The following is a 21,827-nucleotide window of genomic DNA, read 5'->3' as shown; positions in this document are numbered from 1 at the left end:
TTTGACCTTGAAGGCACTGCTATCATTTAGGGATATGGGTTCCACCGATTCTTTGTGTTGGGGTGGGAACTGGTGGTGTTCATTTCTGCTATCTCCTAGAAAGAGCTTCTACTAAAGTGGTGAAGTGAAGTGCTATGTTGTGTTTTCAAATTCATGCATGACTGACGCCTCCCCATCTTTGAAACCTCCTCCAGCCTCCAACCCTCTCTGCGCTCTTTTAATGCTGGATTAATCACTCCACAATGACTGGCTATGGCTTCAGCTCCCACCCTAATTCTCTTTGAGTCACTTTATTTCTTTTAAGCCTACCTCTGACCAAGTTTTTGCTCATTTACTCTAATGTCATCTACTATATTGTAGCGTCATAGAATTATAGAATCCCTACAGTGAGGAAAGTGACCATTCAGCCCATTGTGTCTACACTGACCCTCCAAAAAGCATTCCATTAAGACCCAGCACCCACGCTCTCCACATGACCAAACCCCGTAGCTAATCCACCTAGCCTGCAGATCTTTGGACTGTGGGAGGAAACTGGAACACCTGGAAGAAACCTTTGCAGACACTGGAAGAACATGAAAACTCCACACAATCACTCAAGACTGGAATCAAACCCTGGTCCCTGTCGCTGAGGCAGCAGTGCATTTCACTGAATAACAGTGCTGCCTGTCTTTTTTTTCTGAAGCTGCTGTGAATCAGCTTGGGGTCCAGTATTATAAAGATTTTGCTCAAATAGAAATTGGTTTGCTCCTTTGTGTCATTGAAGAATAGTATGTAAATGAATGTTACTGTGACAATTCCATTTTTTTTCTTTTTCCTCCAACCAACTCTATATAACATCTTAGTCATTTTTGCTCCCTGTATCATTCTATCAGTTTCAAACATTTTCTATTTATGTTTCTGGTTAATGTAGTATATTTATTTTCTATTAATATATTTGTTTTCTTATTTCTGAAGGATCATTAAAGTGGAAAGAAGGACTGGCTCAGCGAGCAGCTAATGTCTTCTTAAAGCAACAGGCAGCTCTGAACCTTCAGAAACTGGTCTATGGAGCAGGTATGGAAACATAGTGTGACCAACTGCTCAGAACAGTTAAAATGCATTGTCAAAAAGGGGATATGGTAAATTTGCAAAATTGTCTCACTGATAGGAGGCAAAGAATAATGCTAGGGTTTTTAATTAGGAAAGCTGTTTCCAAGGGAATTCCCCAGGGATCATTATTGACTACTTTGCTTTTGTGAGGAAGAAACTGTATAGTATGAATGGACTGGTCAGGTGGACAGAAAAGGGGCACATGGAATTTATTGTGGAGAAATGTGAAGTGCTGTTTATAAGGAGGACTACAGATCAAGGGAATAGACCTGGGAGTGTTGCTGAACAAAGAGACCTTGCAGTGCAGATTCATAGTTCCTTGAAAGTGTAATCACAGGAAGATAAGATAGTGAGGAAAGCATTTGGTATACATGCCTTTATTGGTCAGTGTGTAAAGTATAGGAGATGGGAGATCATGTTCTGGCTGTACATAACATTGGTTAAGCTACTTTTGGAATACTGCATGCAATTCTGGTCTCCGTGCTATAGGAAGGATGTTGTGAAATTTGAAAGGGTTCAGAAAAGATTTACAAGGATGTTGCCAGGATTGGAGGTTTTGAGCTGTATGGAGAGGCTGCATAGGCTGGGGCTGTTTTCCATGGAGCATCAGAGGCTGAAGGGTGACCCGATAGAGGTTTATAAAGTCAAGAGGGGCATGAATAGTGTGAACAGCCAAGGTCGTTTCCCTGGGGTAGGGGAGTCCAAACCTAGAGGGCCTAGGTTTAAGATGAGGAGGAAAGATGTAAAAGGGAACTAAGCTGCAACTTTTTCTCACACAGGTTAGTATGTGTATGGAATGAGCTGCCGGAGGAGGTGGTGGAGGCTGGTATAATTACAACATTTAAAAGCCATCTGGATGGGTATGTGAATAGAAACGGTTCAGAGGGATGTGGGCCAAATGCTGGCAAATAGGATTAGATTAATTTAGGATATCTGTTGGCATGGACAAGTTGGTCTGGAGGGTCTGTTTTCATGCTGTACATTTCTATTACTCTAAGTGTCAGGGAACAGAGACACCTTGGAGTGCATGTCCCCTAGTTATTGAACCTTCATCTAAGAGAAATAACTACTTCCTAATCACGTTGTTCATGCCTGTCATAATCTTGTGCACTTTGACAGGTGCATCTCAGCCTTTTCCTAGGGTGAGAGAAATTTAATCATGAGGAAAATATGGAATAAACTTGGATTGTTTTCTTGGCACAGGAAATGCTGAGGGGTTATTTAATTGAAGTGTATAAACTTGAGATACCTGGACAATGAGTAAGGACATATTGACCTCTGCTACAGAAAATAACTAGGAGATATAGGTTTGAAGTCATGACAGGAGCCTTAGAGGGAATATCTTGATGAAATCCTTTCATCAAGAAGGAACTCTCTGTCTGAAAGGGTATTGGAGGTATAAATTCTGGTTCATTTAACCAGTACCTATCACTTGGAATCATGTCAGTAATATATAAGACTTGAAGTCAAGAGCTTGAAAGTGAGATTAGGTTGTGTAGTTTTTTTTTTGGTCAGCATGGAAATGATGAGTGTAATAGCCAGCTATGTGCAGTAAATTTGTGATTCTATACATTGTAGACTATGGCTATTCTGACCATCAAATCTCTGTTGACTGTTCTGAAGAAAAAAAACTGGTTGGCACTTTCATCTATTTCCTGAAATTTTTACCCCAAATATTTACATAATTTCATCAACATTTTCAGAGGTGTTGTTATACACCTCTGGAGTAGGTGCGACACTGCCACTATGTTATAAGAACTCTACCCTAATTTGTTTGTCCAGTGGCTGTATTTGTTGCCAGCAGGTGCATAATGAGAGTGTTTTGTTAAAAGGTGAGGTTCGAATCTGCTAGCCGGGTATCCTTCTCTATGAACTTACTGTGTTTCCAATCTAACCTGGAATAGCTAATGTTCATTCACCCACATATTGACAGATTTATTGAATTGTCCCGTGATTAGTACAGCCATATATCCAGTCCCTGGATACTTTTGGCAAGTAATATTAGTCCACTGGTTTCAAATTTGGAGCTGACACTAAAGTGGGTACCAGACCTGGGATTGCAGTATTAAAATAGGGAAGATTGCAGACCTCTCTAATTTACTGTGCAGAATCCAGCTAGAGTATTGAAATGTTGGACTGAGTGCCAAGCAAACACTGCATTATCTTCTTTACTGCTGAACTTTTTTAGTGTTGCTGGAGTAGTACTCTTGTGGGCAAACGGAGAATAATCTATCATGCCCCTAACCTGTGCCATGTTGATGGTAAACAGACTTTATTGAGATGGGTGGTGTGTTATTTGTTGCATTATTTAAAAGACTGGGCGCAGTTTCTGCTTAATGATCATTCCCAGGATTCCGATAGAGTCATAGTGTAGTAGAGTACGGAAACAGACCCTTTGGTTCAATTTGTCCATGCTGACCAGATATCCTGAATTAATCTTGTTGCGTTTGGCCCATATCCCCTGAACTCTTCCTATTCATGTACCCATCCAGATGCCTTTTACATGTTCTAATTGTACCAGTGTCCACCAGTGTGTACCAATAAAGTGTACCAAATGCCTCCTTCACTACCCAGTCTACCTGCAACTCCATTTTCAACAAACCTACACTCTAAGGTTTCTTTGTTTGGTAACACAACCCAGGACATTACCATTAAGTGAATAAGTCCTGCCCTGATTTGACTTTATCAAATATAGCAGTGGGGAATTAAGCAATGAAAATGCCATCCATTGTCAAGGGGCACTGCTTAGATTTTCCTTTGGAGATGGCTATGACCTGGGACTTTGTATTTGCCCCTTATCAGACCAAGTCAGAAATCACGTGACACCAGGTTATAGTCCAACAGGTTCATTTGAAATCGCAAGCTTTTGGAGAGTAGCCCCTTCATCAGGTGAAGTCTTATCAGACAAATGTGGTCCAGCTTTGCCGCATATGGTATCTGAGAATCGCAAATATTGCTGAGTATTGTGCATGTGTCAGTGAACATCGCCATTTCTGACCTTGACTCCTGAAGAAGACGACTATGGCGCTAAAGTAATTGATGAAGCAGCTACAGCTAGTTTGGCCAACGACAGTACCCTGAGGAATTCCTGCGAAGGTATCCAGAAGCTCAGATGATTAACTGCCAACAACTGCAGTCATATGACTCCATCAGGTGGAAGTTTGCCCTCGATGACCATTGATTCCAGTTTTCTTGGGCTCCTTGATGCCATATTTAGTTAAATATAGTCTTGATGGCAGGGGCTTTCTGTCTCTCCTCACCTCTGGAATTCAGTTCTTTTCTCCATGTTTGAACCAGGCTGTGATGAGGTCAGGAACACTGGCCCTGGTGAAACTCAAACTAGGTGTCATTGAGCAGGTTATTCCTCTGCAAATGCTGCTTGACTGCACTGTCAGTGAGCTCTTCCATCACTTAACTGATAATCAAGAAGAGAGGAATAGGCAAGTGATTAATGGCTAGTTGGATTTGTCCTGTTTTTGTCGAAAGGACATATTTGGGCAATTTTTCACATTGTCAGATAGATCCTGCTGTGGTAGCTTTATAGGAACAACTTGACTGGGGCTCAAGTTCTGGAGAACAAATCTTCTGTGCCAGTCACCTTCAATGCTGTGTTGATATCATATGAAACGATTTATTAGAAGACTGGTGTTTGTGATGTTGTGGAATTCAGGATAAAGTTAAGATTGATCATCCACTTGGCACTTCTGGCTGAAGATTGGTGCAAATTCTTCATACTTACCTTTGCACTGTTGTGTTTGGCTCCTCGTCATTGAAGGTGGGATAGTTGTCCATTACCCTCCACCATGGCTGGATGTGGCAGGACTGCAGGTCTGTTGTATGATCTATTGCATACTCTCTCCACTGCTTGGCATGCAAGTATTCCTGTGTTGTGGCTTCACCAAATTGACATCTCGTTTTTAATGTGCTTGGTGCTAGTTTGCACGTCCTCCTATACTCTTCTTTGAACTAGGGTTCGTCTTTCAGCTTGAGGGTCATAATAGAATGGGTGGGCATGATGAATCAGGAGATTGCAGATTTTAGTTGAGAACAGTTCTGATGGTCCAAGTCACTTCATTGCTTCCAATTTTGGGTTGCTGGATTCACCAAAATTTATCCCATTTAGCTCAGTGGTTGAGACACAAAACAAAGTGGAAGATATTTTTCAAAATGATGATGACATGTCATCTCCATGAGGGCAATTCAGTAGTCACTCTTATTAATGACATAGACAGGTGTACCTGTAGATTGGTGAGGATAGTGTCAAGAAAGGTTTTTCTCTCTTGTTGCTTCCCTCACCACTTGTTGCACACCAGTCTGGCAGCCATGTCCTTTAGAATTCAGCCAGCTCTGTCAGTACTGATGCTACTATTTTGCTGTTGGTGGTGGATATTGAAGTCTTTACATTTCACAATTATAAAGCAGGCTGTTCCTGAGCATGCATGAAATGATTGTGACCTGATTTCCTGAATCATCATTGTTAGCAGACATCAACTCAATCAAGTTAGCTTTTTTCAATTTCAAACTTCTTATTCAAATTTAATCCTCTACGATGCTTGGATTTGAATCCATATGTCCAGAGCATAAGCCTAAATTCCAGATTAATTGTCCATTGTTATTACCACTATGCCACTACCATACCTCATCATCAGGTAAGCATGATAGAAGAGGATTAGTGGGCCAGACAGGTTTTGCAACAAAATGGTGCTGTCACCATCATTAGACTTGATTTCAATTTCAGTTTTTTAAAAAATAATTATTTCAATAATTCGGGTTTGTTTGTTCCCCTCTATGGGCGAGTTCAGGATTAGAGGGCATAATATCAAGGTAAGAGGTGGCCTGTTCTCGACAGTGGATAAGGAAGAATTTCTTCTGAGAAGTAAATCTGTGGAATTCTTTACTGCAGAGATCTGTCAAGGCTGGGTTAAGTATATTCAAGGGTGAGACAGACAGACAGACAGATATTTTTAAAATGTAAGGTAATTGAATATTATGATGAAAAAGCACAACATTGGAGTTGAGGATTATCAGATCAACCGCGATATTATTGAATGGCAGAACAACTTCAATGAGCTGAATAGACTACTTCTGCCCCTACATTTTATGGTTTTAAATTGATCCACCAGCTGCAGTGGTGGGATTTGAATCCATGTCTCCAGAAAGTTAACCTGTGTATCTGGATTATTTATCTGTAATGGTGATATTCCCATTATGCTTTTGTTTCTCCAGTTGTTCTAACCCCTCTCTTATTCTAATCACACTTCACATTTTCGTCACAGTTTGTTTCGAAGCATTGGAGAAATTATGCTGTTTTCATTTCAAATATGAATAGTCATGTAGGGTTTAGCATAATTAACACACTTCTACAATTCAACTTCTGTGGCCCCTGAGTGAAGCCTCTGATTAGGAGACTGTAGTGTGATAAAGTCTTGCTCTGTGGAACAGCTCTGACTTCATTTCATATAGTCCCTTGAATTGAACTGTTGGGAATGTACTTCAGTACAGCATTCATCAGTCCTTGAAGTGAGCAGATTAGCCAGCCCTGGAAATTGACAGGAATTGGAGTTGGCTTGGTTAGTATTGCATCGACTTGACGTGGACACTAACTTCCAAATATCTTAGAACATAGAAAAATTCAGCGCAGTACAGGCCCTTTGGCCCTCGATGTTGTGCCGATCCAAGCCCACCTAACCTACACTAGCCCACTATCCTCCATATGCCTATCCAATGCCCGTTTAAATACCCATAAAGAGGGAGAGTCCACCACTGCTACTGGCAGGGCATTCCATGAACTCACGACTTGCTGAGTAAAGAATCTACCCCTAACATCTGTCCTATACATACCACCCCTTAATTTAAAGCCCCCTCGTAATAGCTGACTTCATGTGTTTCTAAGTAAAAGGTGGGCTTCAATCCTGCAACTGTTGGGATAGGTTGGCTGGATAGCACTTAGAGTGAAAAGTGATCTGGTAGAATCTTATAAACTTCAAAGTGGCCTTTACAAGGTTAACGTGGAAAAGTGTTTCCTCTTGGGGGTCAGTGTAGAACTAGGGATATTCCTAAAATTAAGGGCTACCCTTTCACAATTTACTGTTAGTTTACTCTGACAGTTAAGAAACTTTGGAACTTTGCCTCAGAAGGCACCGGCAGTGGCGTCATGAAATATTTTAAAGACAGGTGGATAGATTCTTGTTAGGCAGGGGAATCAAGTGTTGTTGGGAATAAATGGGTATGTGGAATTTGGAATATAAACAGATCCTGTTGAATGGTGGAGCTATCTCGAAGGGCCTCATTCATCTGTTTGTATACAAGGTGTCAAGATTTCTGTGTTACCACTCTAAATAAATAGAGTTGGAAAACTTAATTGCTATGATCCAAATGAGTATCAAGACAGTCTTCAGGGGCTAAGCAGATTTCTCCTAGTTCTGTGTATCATAAATTTGTTACACAGTGTCTCTATCACTGCCATTTTGAGGGACATGTTGAATGAAATTAAATGACCTTTTCTATCTTCATTTTAGTAAATGAAAAAGATGAGGTGGATCAGGAAGGTGATGATACGTTGGGAGGTATCTTTCATGTAAGCAGGCCTGACAAAGAATCCAAAAAGAACATCAATAGTTTGGACTCCTCAGTATTTCATGTGAAAAACCCTCATGACTGGGACCTGGCAGAGGTAAGACTGTGAGCAAAAGACAATTGTGCAAATAAAGGCAAAATACTCTGGATGCTGGAAGTCTGACATCAAGGCAAAACATTTGAAATACTCAGCCATTCTCAGCCAGACGAGCAACAGAGAAACCAAGTTCCTGTTTCAAGTTGAATATGACTTGGTTTCTGAAGAAGAGTCTAGTGAGATTGATAATATTATCTCTGTTTCTCTCCAGATGCTGCCAAACCTGCTGATAATAAACATTACATGTATCTTAACTCAAGTTCACATTGAATCTTGAATTCTCAGAACGTTCTGCACTCCTGTACTGCAGCCATGTTTCTCATTAATTTAAACGTCGTAATCCCAGCTCCTTCATAATATCCTTATTCACTGATTTTATCATCACATCTCATCGCCCCCTGACACTGGATCATGGTGACTTGAAACAGGATTTCTCACTGGCCAGGGTAACCTTCTAAGGGTCTGAGCTTAATACTGAGCACAGTAATCCTACTCAAACTTGACCAGTACACACTGCAAGAGTGTAGACTTTTTATGTTTTAAACTTCATTTCATTGAACCTCATGTCTAATCTGATCAGTGAGTTGCTGCTGTCTTGTGCACTTAGCTTTTAAATCCCTTTATTTGTCTACTCCCTTCTCCAATTTTTAGTCCACAGAGTTATCCCATTTTTAGAATATGCTGCCATTTGGCATTTTTTCTAAGTGAACTGTGTTATATTTTCAACTAAAGTGCTTATACCATCTCACCATTCAGCTCACTTATTCTCACTTATTCTGTGATGGAAATGTGTCGCTGGAAAAGCGCAGCAGGTCAGGCAGCATCTAGGGAACAGTAGAATCGATGTTTCGGGCATTAGCCCTTCTCCCATTCCTGAAGAAGGGCTAATGCTCGAAACGTCGATTCTACTGTTCCCTAGATGCTGCCTGACCTGCCGCGCTTTTCCAGCAACACATTTCCATCTCTGATCTCCAGCATCTGCAGACCTCACTTTCTCCTCACTTATTCTGTGCCTTGCAATTATTGCAGTCCTTTGTAATTCACTAATTTTCCATTAGCATTCGTATTTAGATTTTCAAAAGCCTACCCCTGATTGTTCATTAGTTCAGTGTGCATATACTTATCTATACAGATTGTGAGATCCTTGAGTTGATTCCTAGACTGCTCTTGTTTGCATGTCAGGCATGATGATTTATTGCTCTACCATCTGATGTAAGTATGACCTGAGAATGGAGTAGGTTTCATTGGCGTACTGATGTTTGTTCATATTGAACACTGAGACTTTAAACTTTGAAACCGGTCCCACTGAAGTTGTAAGATTTTGGGATGCACTTTAATTTGTAATTGTCATATATCTTATGATTATATATTACACTGGAATTTGGAGAACTAATCTAAAGTTTACTAGTCCTGATTCGTTCCAAGATCCATTTCAGGTTCAAATGATTTCAAAATGACGGCACGGTGACTCACTGTTTAGCACTGCTGTCTCACAACGCCAGGGACCCAGGTTCAATTCCAGCCTCCGGCGACTGTCTGTGTAGTGTTTGCATATTCTTCCCGTGTCTGCGTGGGTTTCCTCCCATAATGCAAAGATGTCAAGATTAGGTAAATTGGCCATGCTAAATTGCCCATAGTGTTCAGGGATGTGTAAGTTAGATGCATTAGTTAGGGTTAATGTACAGTAATAGGGTAGGGGAGTGGGTCTGGGTGGGTTACTCTTCGGAGGGTCGGTGTGGACTAGTTGGGCCAAATGGCCTGTTTCCACATTGTAGGAATTCAATGATTCCATGAAAGCTATTGCAGACTTTATTTATAATTGCTAGTACAAAACCTAAATGTTGCTAAAAAAAAGAAGCAAAATTTTGAAGCTATTTGTCTTGTACTCATCAGAACTTCGATGCAAAAGATGGAAAAAGTATTTTAAATAACATGAGAAGAGTTTGTTGATTGTCTCCATTGGCCATCGTTGGCATGGAACATAGAACATAGAACAATACAGCACAGAACAGGCCCTTCGGCCCACGATGTTGTGCCGAACTTCTAACCTAGATTAAGTACCCATCCATGTACCTATCCAAATGCCGCTTAAAGGTCGCCAATGATTCTGACTCTACCACTCCCACGGGCAGCGCATTCCAACTGATGGATGTGGAAGGCTCCTTTGGGGCCTTGGATGGAGGTGAGGCGGGAGGTGTAGCGCAGGTTTTGCAATACCTAAAGTGGCAGGGGAGGATGACAGGATGGGAGGGTGGGTTGTAGGGGTGTGGACCTGACCAGGTAGTCTCAGAGGGAACAGTCTTTGCAGAAAGCGGAAAGTGGTGGGAAAGGAAATACATCCCTAGTGGTGGGGCCTACCCCTCCAACCGCAACAAGGACACAACGTCCTGGTCCTCACTTTTCACCGCATCAACCTCAGCATAAACAGCATCATCCACTGACATTTCCTCCACCTCCAAACAGACCCCACCACCAGAGATATAAAAATTACGAACAGCAGAGGACCCAGAACTGATCCCTGCGGAACTCCACTTGTAACTGGGCTCCAGGCTGAATGTTTACCATCTACCACCACTCTCTGCCTTCGACTGGTTAGCCAGTTTTCTATCCAATTGGCCAAATTTCCATCTATCCCATGCCTCCTGAATTTCCACATAGGCCTACCATGGGGAACCTTATCAAATGCGTTACTAAAATCCATGTACACTACATCCACTGCTCTACCTTCATCCACATGCTTGGTCACCTCCTCAAAGAATTCAATCAGACTTGTAAGGCAAGACCTACCCTTTACAAATCCGTGCTGGCTGTCCCTAATCAAGCAGTGTCTTTCCAGATACTCATAAATCCTATCCCTCAGTACCCTTTCCATTACTTTGCCTACCACAGAAGTAAGACTAACAGGCCTGTAATTCCCGGGGTTATCCCTATTCCCTTTTTTGAACCGGGGCACAACATTCGCTACTCTCCAGTCCCCTGGTACCATCCCCGTTGCCAGTGAAGACGAGAAGATCATTGCCAACGGTACTGCAATTTCCTCTCTTGCTTCCCACATAATCCTAGGATATATCCCGTCAGGCCCGGGGCACTTGTCTATCCTCAAGTTGTTCAAAATGTCCAACACATCTTCCTTCCTAACAGGTATCTCTTCTAGCTTACCAGTCCATTTCACACTCTCTTCTTCTACAATACGGTCCCTCTCGTTCGTAAATACTGAAGAGAAGTACTTGTTCAAGACCTCTCCTATCTCTTCCGACTCAATACACAGTCTCCCACTACTGTCCTTGATCGGACCTACCCTCGTTCTCGTCATTGCACAGTCTCCCACTACTGTCCTTGATCGGACCTACCCTCGTTCTCGTCATGGAGTTGCAGCAAGAACAGTTAATGGGTAGTCTTAATTCTCAGCCTAGGTAGATAGATTCTGATTTGTCAGGATACTGCTAAGGATTGTACCTTATTGGAAAAATGGGTAAAATGTATGTATTTTTTTACTTTTACAAAACTAGATCTTGTCTGTTTCTGATTGTAGCTTCTGGCATGATTAAATACAACGCACTGCAAATGTGGCTGATTATTTTAAATTAATTTAGAATGTTTAGTACAGTCTGGATCATTTAAAAATTCTTTCTAATAGAAGGATCATATTGAATTGCGGAACTCTATTTCGAAAGCATTCTGTCATGTGTCAGCCGAAGTTTACATTATCCTGAGTTCTCTTGAGAAAGAAGAATTATAGAACATAGAACAATACAGCGCAGAACAGGCCCTTTAGCCCTTAATGTTGCGCTGACCTGTGAACTGATCAAAGCCCATTCTCCCCCCCCCCCCCCCCCAAACACTATCCCATTATCATCCATGTGCTTATCCAAGGATTGTTTAAATCTTCCCAATGTGGCTGAGTTAACTATATTGGTAGGCAGGGCATTCCATGTCCTTGCCACTCTCTGAGTAAACGACCTGCCTCTGACATCTGTCTTAAATCTATCACCTCTCAATTTGTAGCTATGCCCCCTCGTACAAGCTGGCGTCATCATCCTAGGAAAAATACTTTCACTGTCTACCCTATCTAATCTTCTGATCATCCTATGTCTCTATCAAATCCCCTCTTAGCCTCCTTCTTTCCAATGAGAACAAACCCAAGTCTCTCAGCCTTTCCTCATAAGACCTTCCCTCCAGACCAGGCAACATCGTGGTAAATCTCCTCTGCACCTTTTCCAATGCTTCCACATCCTTCCTGTAATGGGGCGACCAGGACTATACATAATATTCCAAGTGGAGCTGCACTAGCGTTTTGTATAGTTGCAGCATGACATTATGGCTCCGGACCTCAATCACTCTACCAATAAACCAAACATACTGTATGCCTTCTTAACAGCACTATCAACCTGGGTGATAACTTTCAGGGATCTATGTACGTGGACTCCAAGGTGTCTCTGCACATCCACACTACCAAGAATCTTTCCATTGATCCAGTATTTCTGCCTTCCTGTTATTCTTCCCAAAGTGAATCATCTCGCATTTATTTGGATCTGTGTTGCATGTCTGGAATTGTGTTAATCTGCAATTCTAGGAACGGGATAAATCAACTATGGTTAACTGGGAAAGCCAATTTGATGCTTTCTTAAAAGAAAAGCTTTGACAATCTGGCAAAGATTAGGGTAATCCTGAGGATTGGGAAAATTTTTATAACTGACAAAAGACAACCAAAAAGAATGAGGGAGAAAACAAACTTTAAGGGTAAATTTGTAAATATTATAAGACAACAGTAAGAACTTCTTTAAATATATAAGAAAAGAGAGACTAAAGTGAACATGGGCCATTAAAGATCAAAGCTAGGAAATTAATAATAAAGAACCAGGAAATTGCAGAGGAATTGAACTTGTATTTGAGACTTTGCATCAGTCTCCACAGTGCATTGCAACATTAGCATATCAAAATTACTAAATAAACAAGGGGCAAGGTCGGGAGATGAAATAAATAACTATCACTTGAGGAAAAAGTACTAGGGAAACTAAGTTAAAAATCACACAACACCAGGTTACAGTCCAACAGGTTTAATTGGAAGCACTACCTTTCGGAGTGCCGCTCCTTCATCAGGTGGTTGTGAAGGATAAGATTGTAAGACGCAGAATTTAGAGCAAAAGTTCACAGTGTGATGTAACTGAAATTATACATTGAAAAATACCTTAATTGTTTGTTAAGTTTCTCGTCTGTTAGAATGACCATGTTAGTTTCCCTTCTTTCATATGCAAATCGCGAAACATTTTTTATAAGTTACATGCTCAAGTGAAACTAAAATTGCTAAAAATCATTAAATGCCTTGAACGTGATGGAATGCATCCAAGGATATTAAATGAAGTAGCTGCAGAGATAATGGATGAACTGGTAATAATCTTTCAAGAATCTTGAAGTTCAGGAAGAGTGCCAGGTGATTGTAAAATCTCCAGTGTAATATCTTTATTCAAAAAGAGGAGACGAAAACAAAGTTACCTATAGGCCACATTCCTGATGAACGGCTTATGCCCGAAACGTAGACTCTCCTGCTCCTTGGATGGTGCCTGACCCGCTGTGTTTTTTTTCAGCACCACGCTTTTTGAGTCTGATCTCCAGCATCTGCGGTCCTCACTTTCTCCTAGTCCTTATAGACCAGTTAGCTTAATGTCCTTTTGGGAAAATGTCAGTGTGTTACGAAGGAAACAATAGCAGGATATTTAGAAATGTATAGCTTATCAACCAGAGTTGGCCTGGCTTTATGAAGGGGAAATCGTTCCTGACAAATTTGAAAATTATCTGAGGAGGAAACAAGCGAGACAAGAGGGAAGAAGCAGTGGATATAATGTATTTGGATTTCCAGAAGGAATTTGATGAGGTATCACATGTTAAACTGTTTTATAAGATAAGGCCACATAGTGTTTAAGCCATGTATGAATATGGTTAGAGGATTGACTAACTAATAGAAAACAGAATTATGATAAGGAGACATTTTCAGGGTGGCAACTTGGAACTGTCAGAATGAGATAGAAATGAGTCCTGTGGCCACATTCATAAAAGGTATGAATGACTTGGATGAGAACAGTGAATATATCATAGTCTACACAAACATGAGGTAAGGCAAGTGGTGAGGGTGACATGGCGATTCTGCAGAGGGATGTAGCCAAGTAAGGTGAATGGGCAAAACTTGACAAATGGAATATAATGTCTTAGGGAATGGATGGTCATGCATTTTGGCAGAAAGAATGGAGAAGTGGAATACAATTTAAATGGAGAAAGACCACAGAAGCTGCAGCAGTGAAGAATTTGGAAGTGTAAATGTAAATCACAAAAGCCTAGCATCTGTTAAGTGGGTAACGGGCAAGTTTACCTTTATTTTGGAGGAAATGAAGTATTAAAAATCTTGCTAAAACTATACAAGCCATTGGTTCGATCATAGTTGGAATACTGTGAACTGTTATGTTCCTCTTATCTAACAAAAGATATACTGGCATTGGAGGCAGTGCAGAGAAGGTGTGCGAGGTTGATCCCAGGATTTTGTTATAAGGAGAGTTTGAGTAGTGCGGAGCTTAAGAATTTAAGATGGCCCTATTGAAACATACAAGATTCTTGGGTGGCTCAACAGGATAGTGTAAAGAGGTGGGCCTTTACTCACCTTTTAAAAGCACACTCTAATTAGTCCCCACTGTTTTTTGCAGAGTGCTGAAATTCTTGTTCTTTCCAAAAGGAGTTGATGCTTCAGCAGTTACAATTGAAGGGCGAAAGGTTTGTTTTGAAAAGTGCTTTTGCTGAAACGTTTGTTTTGTTTGCACAGGTGATGAACAGTATCCGGGATTGTTTTGTGACTGGAAAATGGGAAACTGAAAAGGATGCGAGCACTCTCCTTGACGAAGATGGTATGTAGGAGATAGAGTAAGACAATTGAGTTCTGTTGCTGAACAACACTCAGAAATAGTTATTGGTATAAAATGGAGAATGACAATCCCTCCACCCCCAAGTGATAAAACTGAAGCACCCAAAGAGGAGCACCTTGCCTTTTAATCTGTAAAAAGCATGTGAAAAGTGGTATAACCTGCTTTTCAGCAACTTCTAGTGGTTAAGTAAAACAAATCCCTGACACTCACTTTAAAATGAACAAGTAACAATTTATTTTGTCTAACTCTAACAGTGAGAAAGTTATCTAAACTATTAACAAACAGAATAAATCCCTTCTAACTAACTAAGTATTCTCAAATAACAAGATTCTACTTGTATGCTGTTCCAATAAGTACAAATCCCACATATAACAAAAATATAGAATTTTGTCTGGAAAATTACAGCCAGGTTATGGGTCTTCCAGAATGTTCTGGGTCTTCTCCTGTTGAGCCTTCTGTCAGGAATGCTTCCTTCAATTCTTCTGTCAGGAATGCCCTTTTCCATCGTTAGTACCATTTTTCTTTTTGATGATGCTTTCTCTAATGCATAGATGACTGTGAGAGCCAATTTTTCTCTCTCGAGATGGGGGACTTTTAGCTCTGGTAGATGGCAGTTTGCTCAGAGGTCTTTGTCCAACTGCCCCCTTCTTTTATACCTGTGATGAGATAATATTTCTTACATAGGATTGGTCCTATGTTGTCAAAACCATCAGACTTAAATTTCATAGGTTTTTGGTATCGAAGGACCTGGTTCAAATTGATTGACTAAATTCATATTGTCTTGATAAAAACTGCTGCTTGGTCTGCAAATTTAATTGCTTACTGATGAAGTGCTCTGGTCCGAAACGTCAATTTTCCTGCTCCTCAGATGCCACCTCACCTGCTGTGCGTTTCCAGTATCACACTCTCAAATGCTAACTTTACAGCCTTTCAATACAAATGTTTCAGTCCGGGCTCTCTGTGCACCTGCAAACCTCCAAGCTGCTGCTCACAGACATTCATTTCAATCTCTAAGCACAGAAAAAAATGCCATCTTTAAAGGGACCATGCAATGCTTTCCACCTGTAGCATCTTACAATTTTACAAATACCAAATTCTAACTTCCTGTCTCACAATCTACAATTACTTTACACAATTTTACAACATTGTCCGAACTGGTTTTAGTAAATTGAGGCAGGGTTTGAGCTTCAAAACATTCAATGATGGATCAGACACGAGGAAACAAAATAATACAAATCCCATTGGGAAGTGTAATTTATGACTATGATTTTTAGACCCTTAATTTACAGTCACGTGACAATTACTTAAGTGGAATTAAGCAAATACTGTACTATAATTCACTCTGACCCCCATTTTCATTTATCCTACTCTCTGATGGCCTGTAGATGGACAATATTTGCACAACAAGCTCTCAGTGGGAACAGGAAACATAATTTATACTTTACCCTGGCTATTTCTCATTCCCATTGCAATCTACAATTGACATTTTTTTCACTCATCAGTGTCATTAGAATACATATACAAGAAATAAAGGAGCTTTAAAAAAAAGTCAGGAGTTTGATGTAACTTCTACAAATGGAACATTGCAAAGGAGGAACTTCAGGAATTAAAACCCAACAAGTCCTCAGGGCTTGATGGTATATGTTCTAAGGTTGTAAAACAGATAGCTGTAGACATTGTGGGTACTAGTTATGATTTTCCAAAATTCTCTAGAAATGCCCCAGTAAATGGGAATTTAGCAAATAAAGCACTGCTATTCAGGAGATGATGGAGACAACATAGGGAGCTATGGACCGATTAGATGTTAAAAAATTGCTTGAATCTATTGTTAAGCAAATTTTAACAATGCAGTTAGTATAATTAGACAAAGCCATCATGAATTTAGAAAGAGTACATCTCTAGTAGAGTGACAGTGAGGCAAAGAATTGCAGCAAACAGAGGCTGATGTCTGTGACTCCTTGTGAATTATGAGCAACACTAGTGGGGTAGCTAAAGGTGAGCTAATGGATAAAATATACATGGGATTATAAAATGCAGTTGAGAGAGTGCCAGAATAAACTCATGAGATGTGGATAATTGGCATGGATGGAGGTTTAGATAAGAAATACAAGGAATGAGGTATTTTCAAATTGACAGAATGGAGTGCTGCCAGGATCAATGCTGGGATCTTGGTTATTTGTCCAAGTCGCTAACATAAATTGCAGTGAGTCAGAGTACTGTATCCAAGTTTACTGCTGATAGAAAACTCAATGGGAATGTAAACTGTGAAAAGGACGCAGTTTGCAAAGAGGTATATGTAGGTTAAATGGGTGGGCAATGAGTGACAGTTGGATGTGCACCTCTGAAGTTAGTTACTTTGGTCATAAGAATAGAAAACCAGAATATTTTCTAAAATGTATGAAACTTCAAAATGATGTATGAAGTGACTTTGGTAAGCTAGTGAAAGGAACACAAATATGCAGTGCAGATACAAAGTAAATGGAATGCTTGTCCTTTGTTTCAAGGGATTATAGAATATAAGCACAATGCACTCTTGATACCATTGTATGGGATTTTGTTGAGAACACATCCGAAGTGCTATATGTAATTTTGGTTTCCTTATGGAAGGAAGAATCTGCCTCACTTGGCAGTGCCGCGAAGGCTCACTGAGTGGTGTGCAGATAAGTAACTTGTATGACAATGTGAGGCTAAGTCAATTGTGTCTACATTCTCTGGCGTTTAGCAGGGTCAGTGCTGAGAATTTGTTTACCCCCTGAAGTGGTACTGGTTGCAGGAGGATGAGGTAGTGCTCGTGGTGGGGTGGTGACAGTCTCAGCATAAGGGATTGATGATTCATGACTGAAATGAGAATTTGTTTCACTCAAAGGGTTGTCAATCTTGGGAGTTCCCGACATGAGTGGACTGTGGATTCTCCATCACTGAATATATTTAAGGCTGGAATAGATATTAGATCAGCTGGAGGAATTTGAGGGAAATGAAGAGCAGTCAGAAAAATAGATCTGAAGCAGATCAGACATAATCAGATGAACAGTAGAGCAAGTTAAAGAGTCTATCCCTGCTTCTATTTATTAAGTTCTTCCTTTGCACTGTTGTTATTTTCTTCCAGATTCTGTATATGGAGCATTTGAGGATCTGGAGACAGGAGAGGTTCATACAGGGCAGCCTGGGGACCTAAAACAACACCATGAGGTTCGTGTTTCAGAAAACCTTTGCCACCAAAAGGATTTAAAATGGCACCTACTACTTGAAATAATTTTACACATTTCGACTATAAGCATGAAAATTGACTTAGGATTTAGACAGTTAGCTTTACTGTGCAGGTCCAAGCTCTGCATTTTCAGTTTGCAGTTGTATTTGATTCACAGGATCGCAAGTGCTCAACTAATTGAAATGATTCATTAAGAGATTGGCAACATGGCACTGACTATGAAGGTAAGTTTGGCAGGTTCAGTTAAGTTTGTGCAATGTATTTGAGGACATTACATTGTAGAAAAATGTGTAAAGCTGAAAGTCTGGTTGGAAAAGGCTGATTTCCTTTTACAAAGTCACATTTTAGTCCCAGGGAATGTTGCTGAACAAAGGGACCTTGGAGTGCAGGTTCAAAGCTCCTTGAAAGTAGAGTCACAGGTAGATAGGATAGTTTGGTATGCTTTCCTTTATTGGTCAGAGTATTGAGTGCAGGAGTTGGGAGGTCATGTTGTGCTGTACAGGGCATTAGTTAGGCCACTGTTGGAATATTGTGTGCTGTTCTGGTCTCCTTCCTATCGGAAAGATGTTGTGAAGCTTGAAAGAGTTCAGAAAAGATTCACAAGCATGTTGCCAGGGTTGAAGGATGAGAGATACAGGGAAAGCCTGAACAGGCTGGGGCTGTTTTCCCTGGAGCATTGGAGGCTGAGGGGTAACCTTATAGAGGTTTATAAAATCATGAGTCATAGATAGGATAAGTAGACAAAGTGTTTTTTCTGGGGTGAGGGAGTCCAGAGCTAGAGGGCATAGGTTTAGGGTGAGAGGGGAAAGATATAAAAGAAACCTAAAGGGCAACGTTTGCACGCAGAGGGTGGTATGGAATGAGCTGCCAGAGGAAATGATGGAGGCTAGTACAATTGCAACATTTAAAAGGCATTTGGATGGGTATATGAATAGGAAGGGTTTGGAGGGATATGGGCCAGGTGCTGGCAGATGGGACTAGATTGGGATATCTAGTCAGCATGGACGGGTTGGACCGAAGGGTCTGTTTCCATGCTGTACATCTCTATGACTCTATTTTTGCTTGGGCTGTTGAGAATAAAAGGAAGCTCATGTCAAGACAATTAGTTTGGCCATTGTTCAAGTTCTGGGTTTTGCCTGAGAGGAAGGAATAATAGAACTTGGAGAGGGAACAAATGTGATGCCAGGAAAGGGAAGCTCAGAAACTAATACCAATTTCAAGGAGACCAGACATTTTGCAGGAAATCTACAAACATTTCAAAATTTTGAAAGTTTTTAATGGGATAAATGGTGAAAATTTTGTTTCTGTTGCTTGGAAAATTGTCAGATATCCCAGTGCACAGCTGAATTTACTGACCGTAAATTCTGCACTAGAGATTTTCTCCACGTTAATCTCCATGTGGTGAATTCTAACCTCCTATTCTTTCCTTTAATCATTTAAAAATCCATCTTGTCCAATACTCCTCCTCCCTATCTTTGCACTTTACAATTCCATTTGGCGAGATTTTGCATTTTCGCCAATTTATCAAAAAAGGTAAATGCAAATAGGCACTTGTCAGCCTACAGCTCCAATAATTTACCAGTGTAGATGGGCTGATGGGCCTTTTTTTCTGTGCTGTACATCTCTTGTTACTTTGTAACTCACACATGTGCCCACTCTTTATCGCAGAGAAGAGTGTTAATCCTTCTGATTATGCTGTTGTCTATTGTCAGTATGTTTCTCTTTTCACCCACCCTGAAATCCAAATAAATCCCGTCCATTGGTTGTCCCTTGTCTAACTTGCTTCTTACAGCATTGAAGAATTTATTGTATTTTAGTTAAATACCAACGACAAGCAGAATTATACCAAATTGTACTAAATATTTAGAAATATTAAAAGTAGTTAAAATTTAATGAGACTTTCTTCTTCATCAATTGCAAGCATTTGGGCCTTTCTTTCAAAAGAATGGGACGGAGACATTGACGCAAAGTCCCCCTTTATACTCATTCTGGAAAGTTTTAGACCCATGTTCAAATCAGCATGTAGCTGCAAACTGTATTCCCTGATAGGTCAGTTTGTGGGTTGCTCGTGACCATGCCATGAATCAGTTTAAAGAAGTCTTTTTACATTGATTCCTTTGTCACTGTAACGTGTGGAAGATCTATTTGAAGTTACCCATTATCACCTCAGTTCTTGTGAAAACGTTGTCCTGGTCTTTTTTTTCCAATCCTGTTGCTCAAATTAGGGAATGCTCCTGCTGTGGACTAACTAGCATTTAGTGTTAGTGTCAAATAAATCGCATTTTGGTCTTTTATCCTTCTTTGACCAAATCAATAACAAGGTTAGTGTTGATGAGAACCGGGCAAACAAGGCAGTTGGAATCTTTCAAACATTAAGTTGTAGAACATAGGAATGATTTGTTAAGGACCAGGCAAAACTACGTTCGGCTATGTTGAGATAGCCTAGACCCTAACTTTTATTTAAAGGCACTTAGGTTAAAGGTTCTGTGTTCAATTGGTCAAATGCTACTCGGCTTTAAACACAACACACTTAGTTAAAATACAACAGAAGAAATTTATATAGCTTTAACTCTATTGGACAGCTTAACAGAATACAGAGGAACCTCGATTATCCGAACTACATAGGCAGGCAATATTTCATTCAGATAATTGATTATGCAGTTAATTGATTTCCTCTGGGGCTCGGAGTTTTCTGTGAAGTCTGTTCCCCGTTCAGGAGACTAGGCAGCAGCATATTGCGCGCAAGACCCTGCCCCCTGTCCGCCCCTATTGCCTGCCCGTCTTCCCAATCCTGTCTGCTCCCAACCTGCCCCATGCCCGTCCCCCCCACCTGCTCCAATCCCATCCGCTTCCACTTCCCCAACCCGCACTCCTGTCCATCCCTGCCCCCATCCAGGGTAGCTGGACTACACCAACAGTAAGACTGCTGCTGCTGCCTTTGTAGAGTAAGTCTCCTAATAGTGCACACAACTTATTGGCAGGTTCGACCTCTGCCCTGTACAGATCTGTGTTAGATTTTTCTGGGAAAGGAGGGTTTAAGATACACCCCTGTGTAGAACTCCAGGGAAACTGTGGGTGCACGATGGGGTGGATGCGGGGGAGAGAGAGAGGGCGGGAGGTCAGTCATTTGGAGACAGTGCCTGGACTGTCCTCAGCACCATTTCAGTGAGCCGAGTTTGTTTTTAGTCATTGAGTCTTTTGTTTACAAGTACAATCAAAGTTGAAACAGCTCTTTGACTTAATGTTTCTATTGGGACCTTGAGATCCCCTTCGGATAATCCAATATTCAGATAATCGAGGTCCCTCTGTAACAGATTGTTTAACTACTAAACAGCAACTGTTCCAATATAGCAACATCCCATAAACGCACCCTTGGCAAAGCTAAATTTAGTAAAATAGATTGTCTCACATGTGATGTTTCTTCAGTTCAGGAGAAAAGAGCATTAAGAGAAAATTCTGGCAGAGAAACAGAACTCAAGCTTTTTGCTATAGCAAAGAGATAGAACATAGAACAATACAGCACAGAACAGGCCCTTCGGCCCACGATGTTGTGCCGAACATTTGTCCTAGCTTAAGCACCTATCCATGTACCTATCCAATTGCCACTTAAAGTTTGCCAATGATTCTGACTCTACCACTCCCACAGGCAGCGCATTCCATGCCCCCACCACTCTCTGGGTAAAGAACCTACCCCTGACATCTCCGCTATACCTTCCATCCTTCACCTTAAATTTATGTCCCCTTGTAACACTCTGTTGTACCCGGGGAAAAAGTTTCTGATTGTCTACTCTATCTATTGCCCTGATCATCTTCTACACCTTTATCAAGTCACCTCTCAACCTGTCGTACGACCTATTCTCCATTCCAGGCAACATCCTGGTAAATCTTCTCTGCACCCTCTCCAAAGCTTCCACTTTCCTAAAGAAGTGAGGCGACCAGAACTGCACAC

General features: G+C 40.8%; 1 protein-coding gene across 1 annotated transcript in view; it reads left to right on the top strand.

Annotated features, from left to right (window-relative positions):
* The window catches only part of bms1 (BMS1 ribosome biogenesis factor), a 117,745-nt gene that overhangs the window by 54,187 nt on the left and 41,731 nt on the right, over positions 1–21,827 (top strand). The window contains exons 11-14 of the mRNA XM_043678628.1: positions 955–1,053; positions 7,608–7,762; positions 14,571–14,652; positions 17,777–17,859. Of these exons, the coding sequence (XP_043534563.1) occupies positions 955–1,053; positions 7,608–7,762; positions 14,571–14,652; positions 17,777–17,859 (419 nt within the window). The remainder of the gene's footprint in view (positions 1–954; positions 1,054–7,607; positions 7,763–14,570; positions 14,653–17,776; positions 17,860–21,827) is intronic.

This window comes from Chiloscyllium plagiosum, chromosome 38 (assembly GCF_004010195.1).
Source record: "Chiloscyllium plagiosum isolate BGI_BamShark_2017 chromosome 38, ASM401019v2, whole genome shotgun sequence".
In the NCBI taxonomy this organism is placed as follows: domain Eukaryota; kingdom Metazoa; phylum Chordata; class Chondrichthyes; order Orectolobiformes; family Hemiscylliidae; genus Chiloscyllium; species Chiloscyllium plagiosum.
Note: the sequence above shows the minus strand (reverse complement) of the source record. Positions and strands in the feature narration are given on the sequence as shown.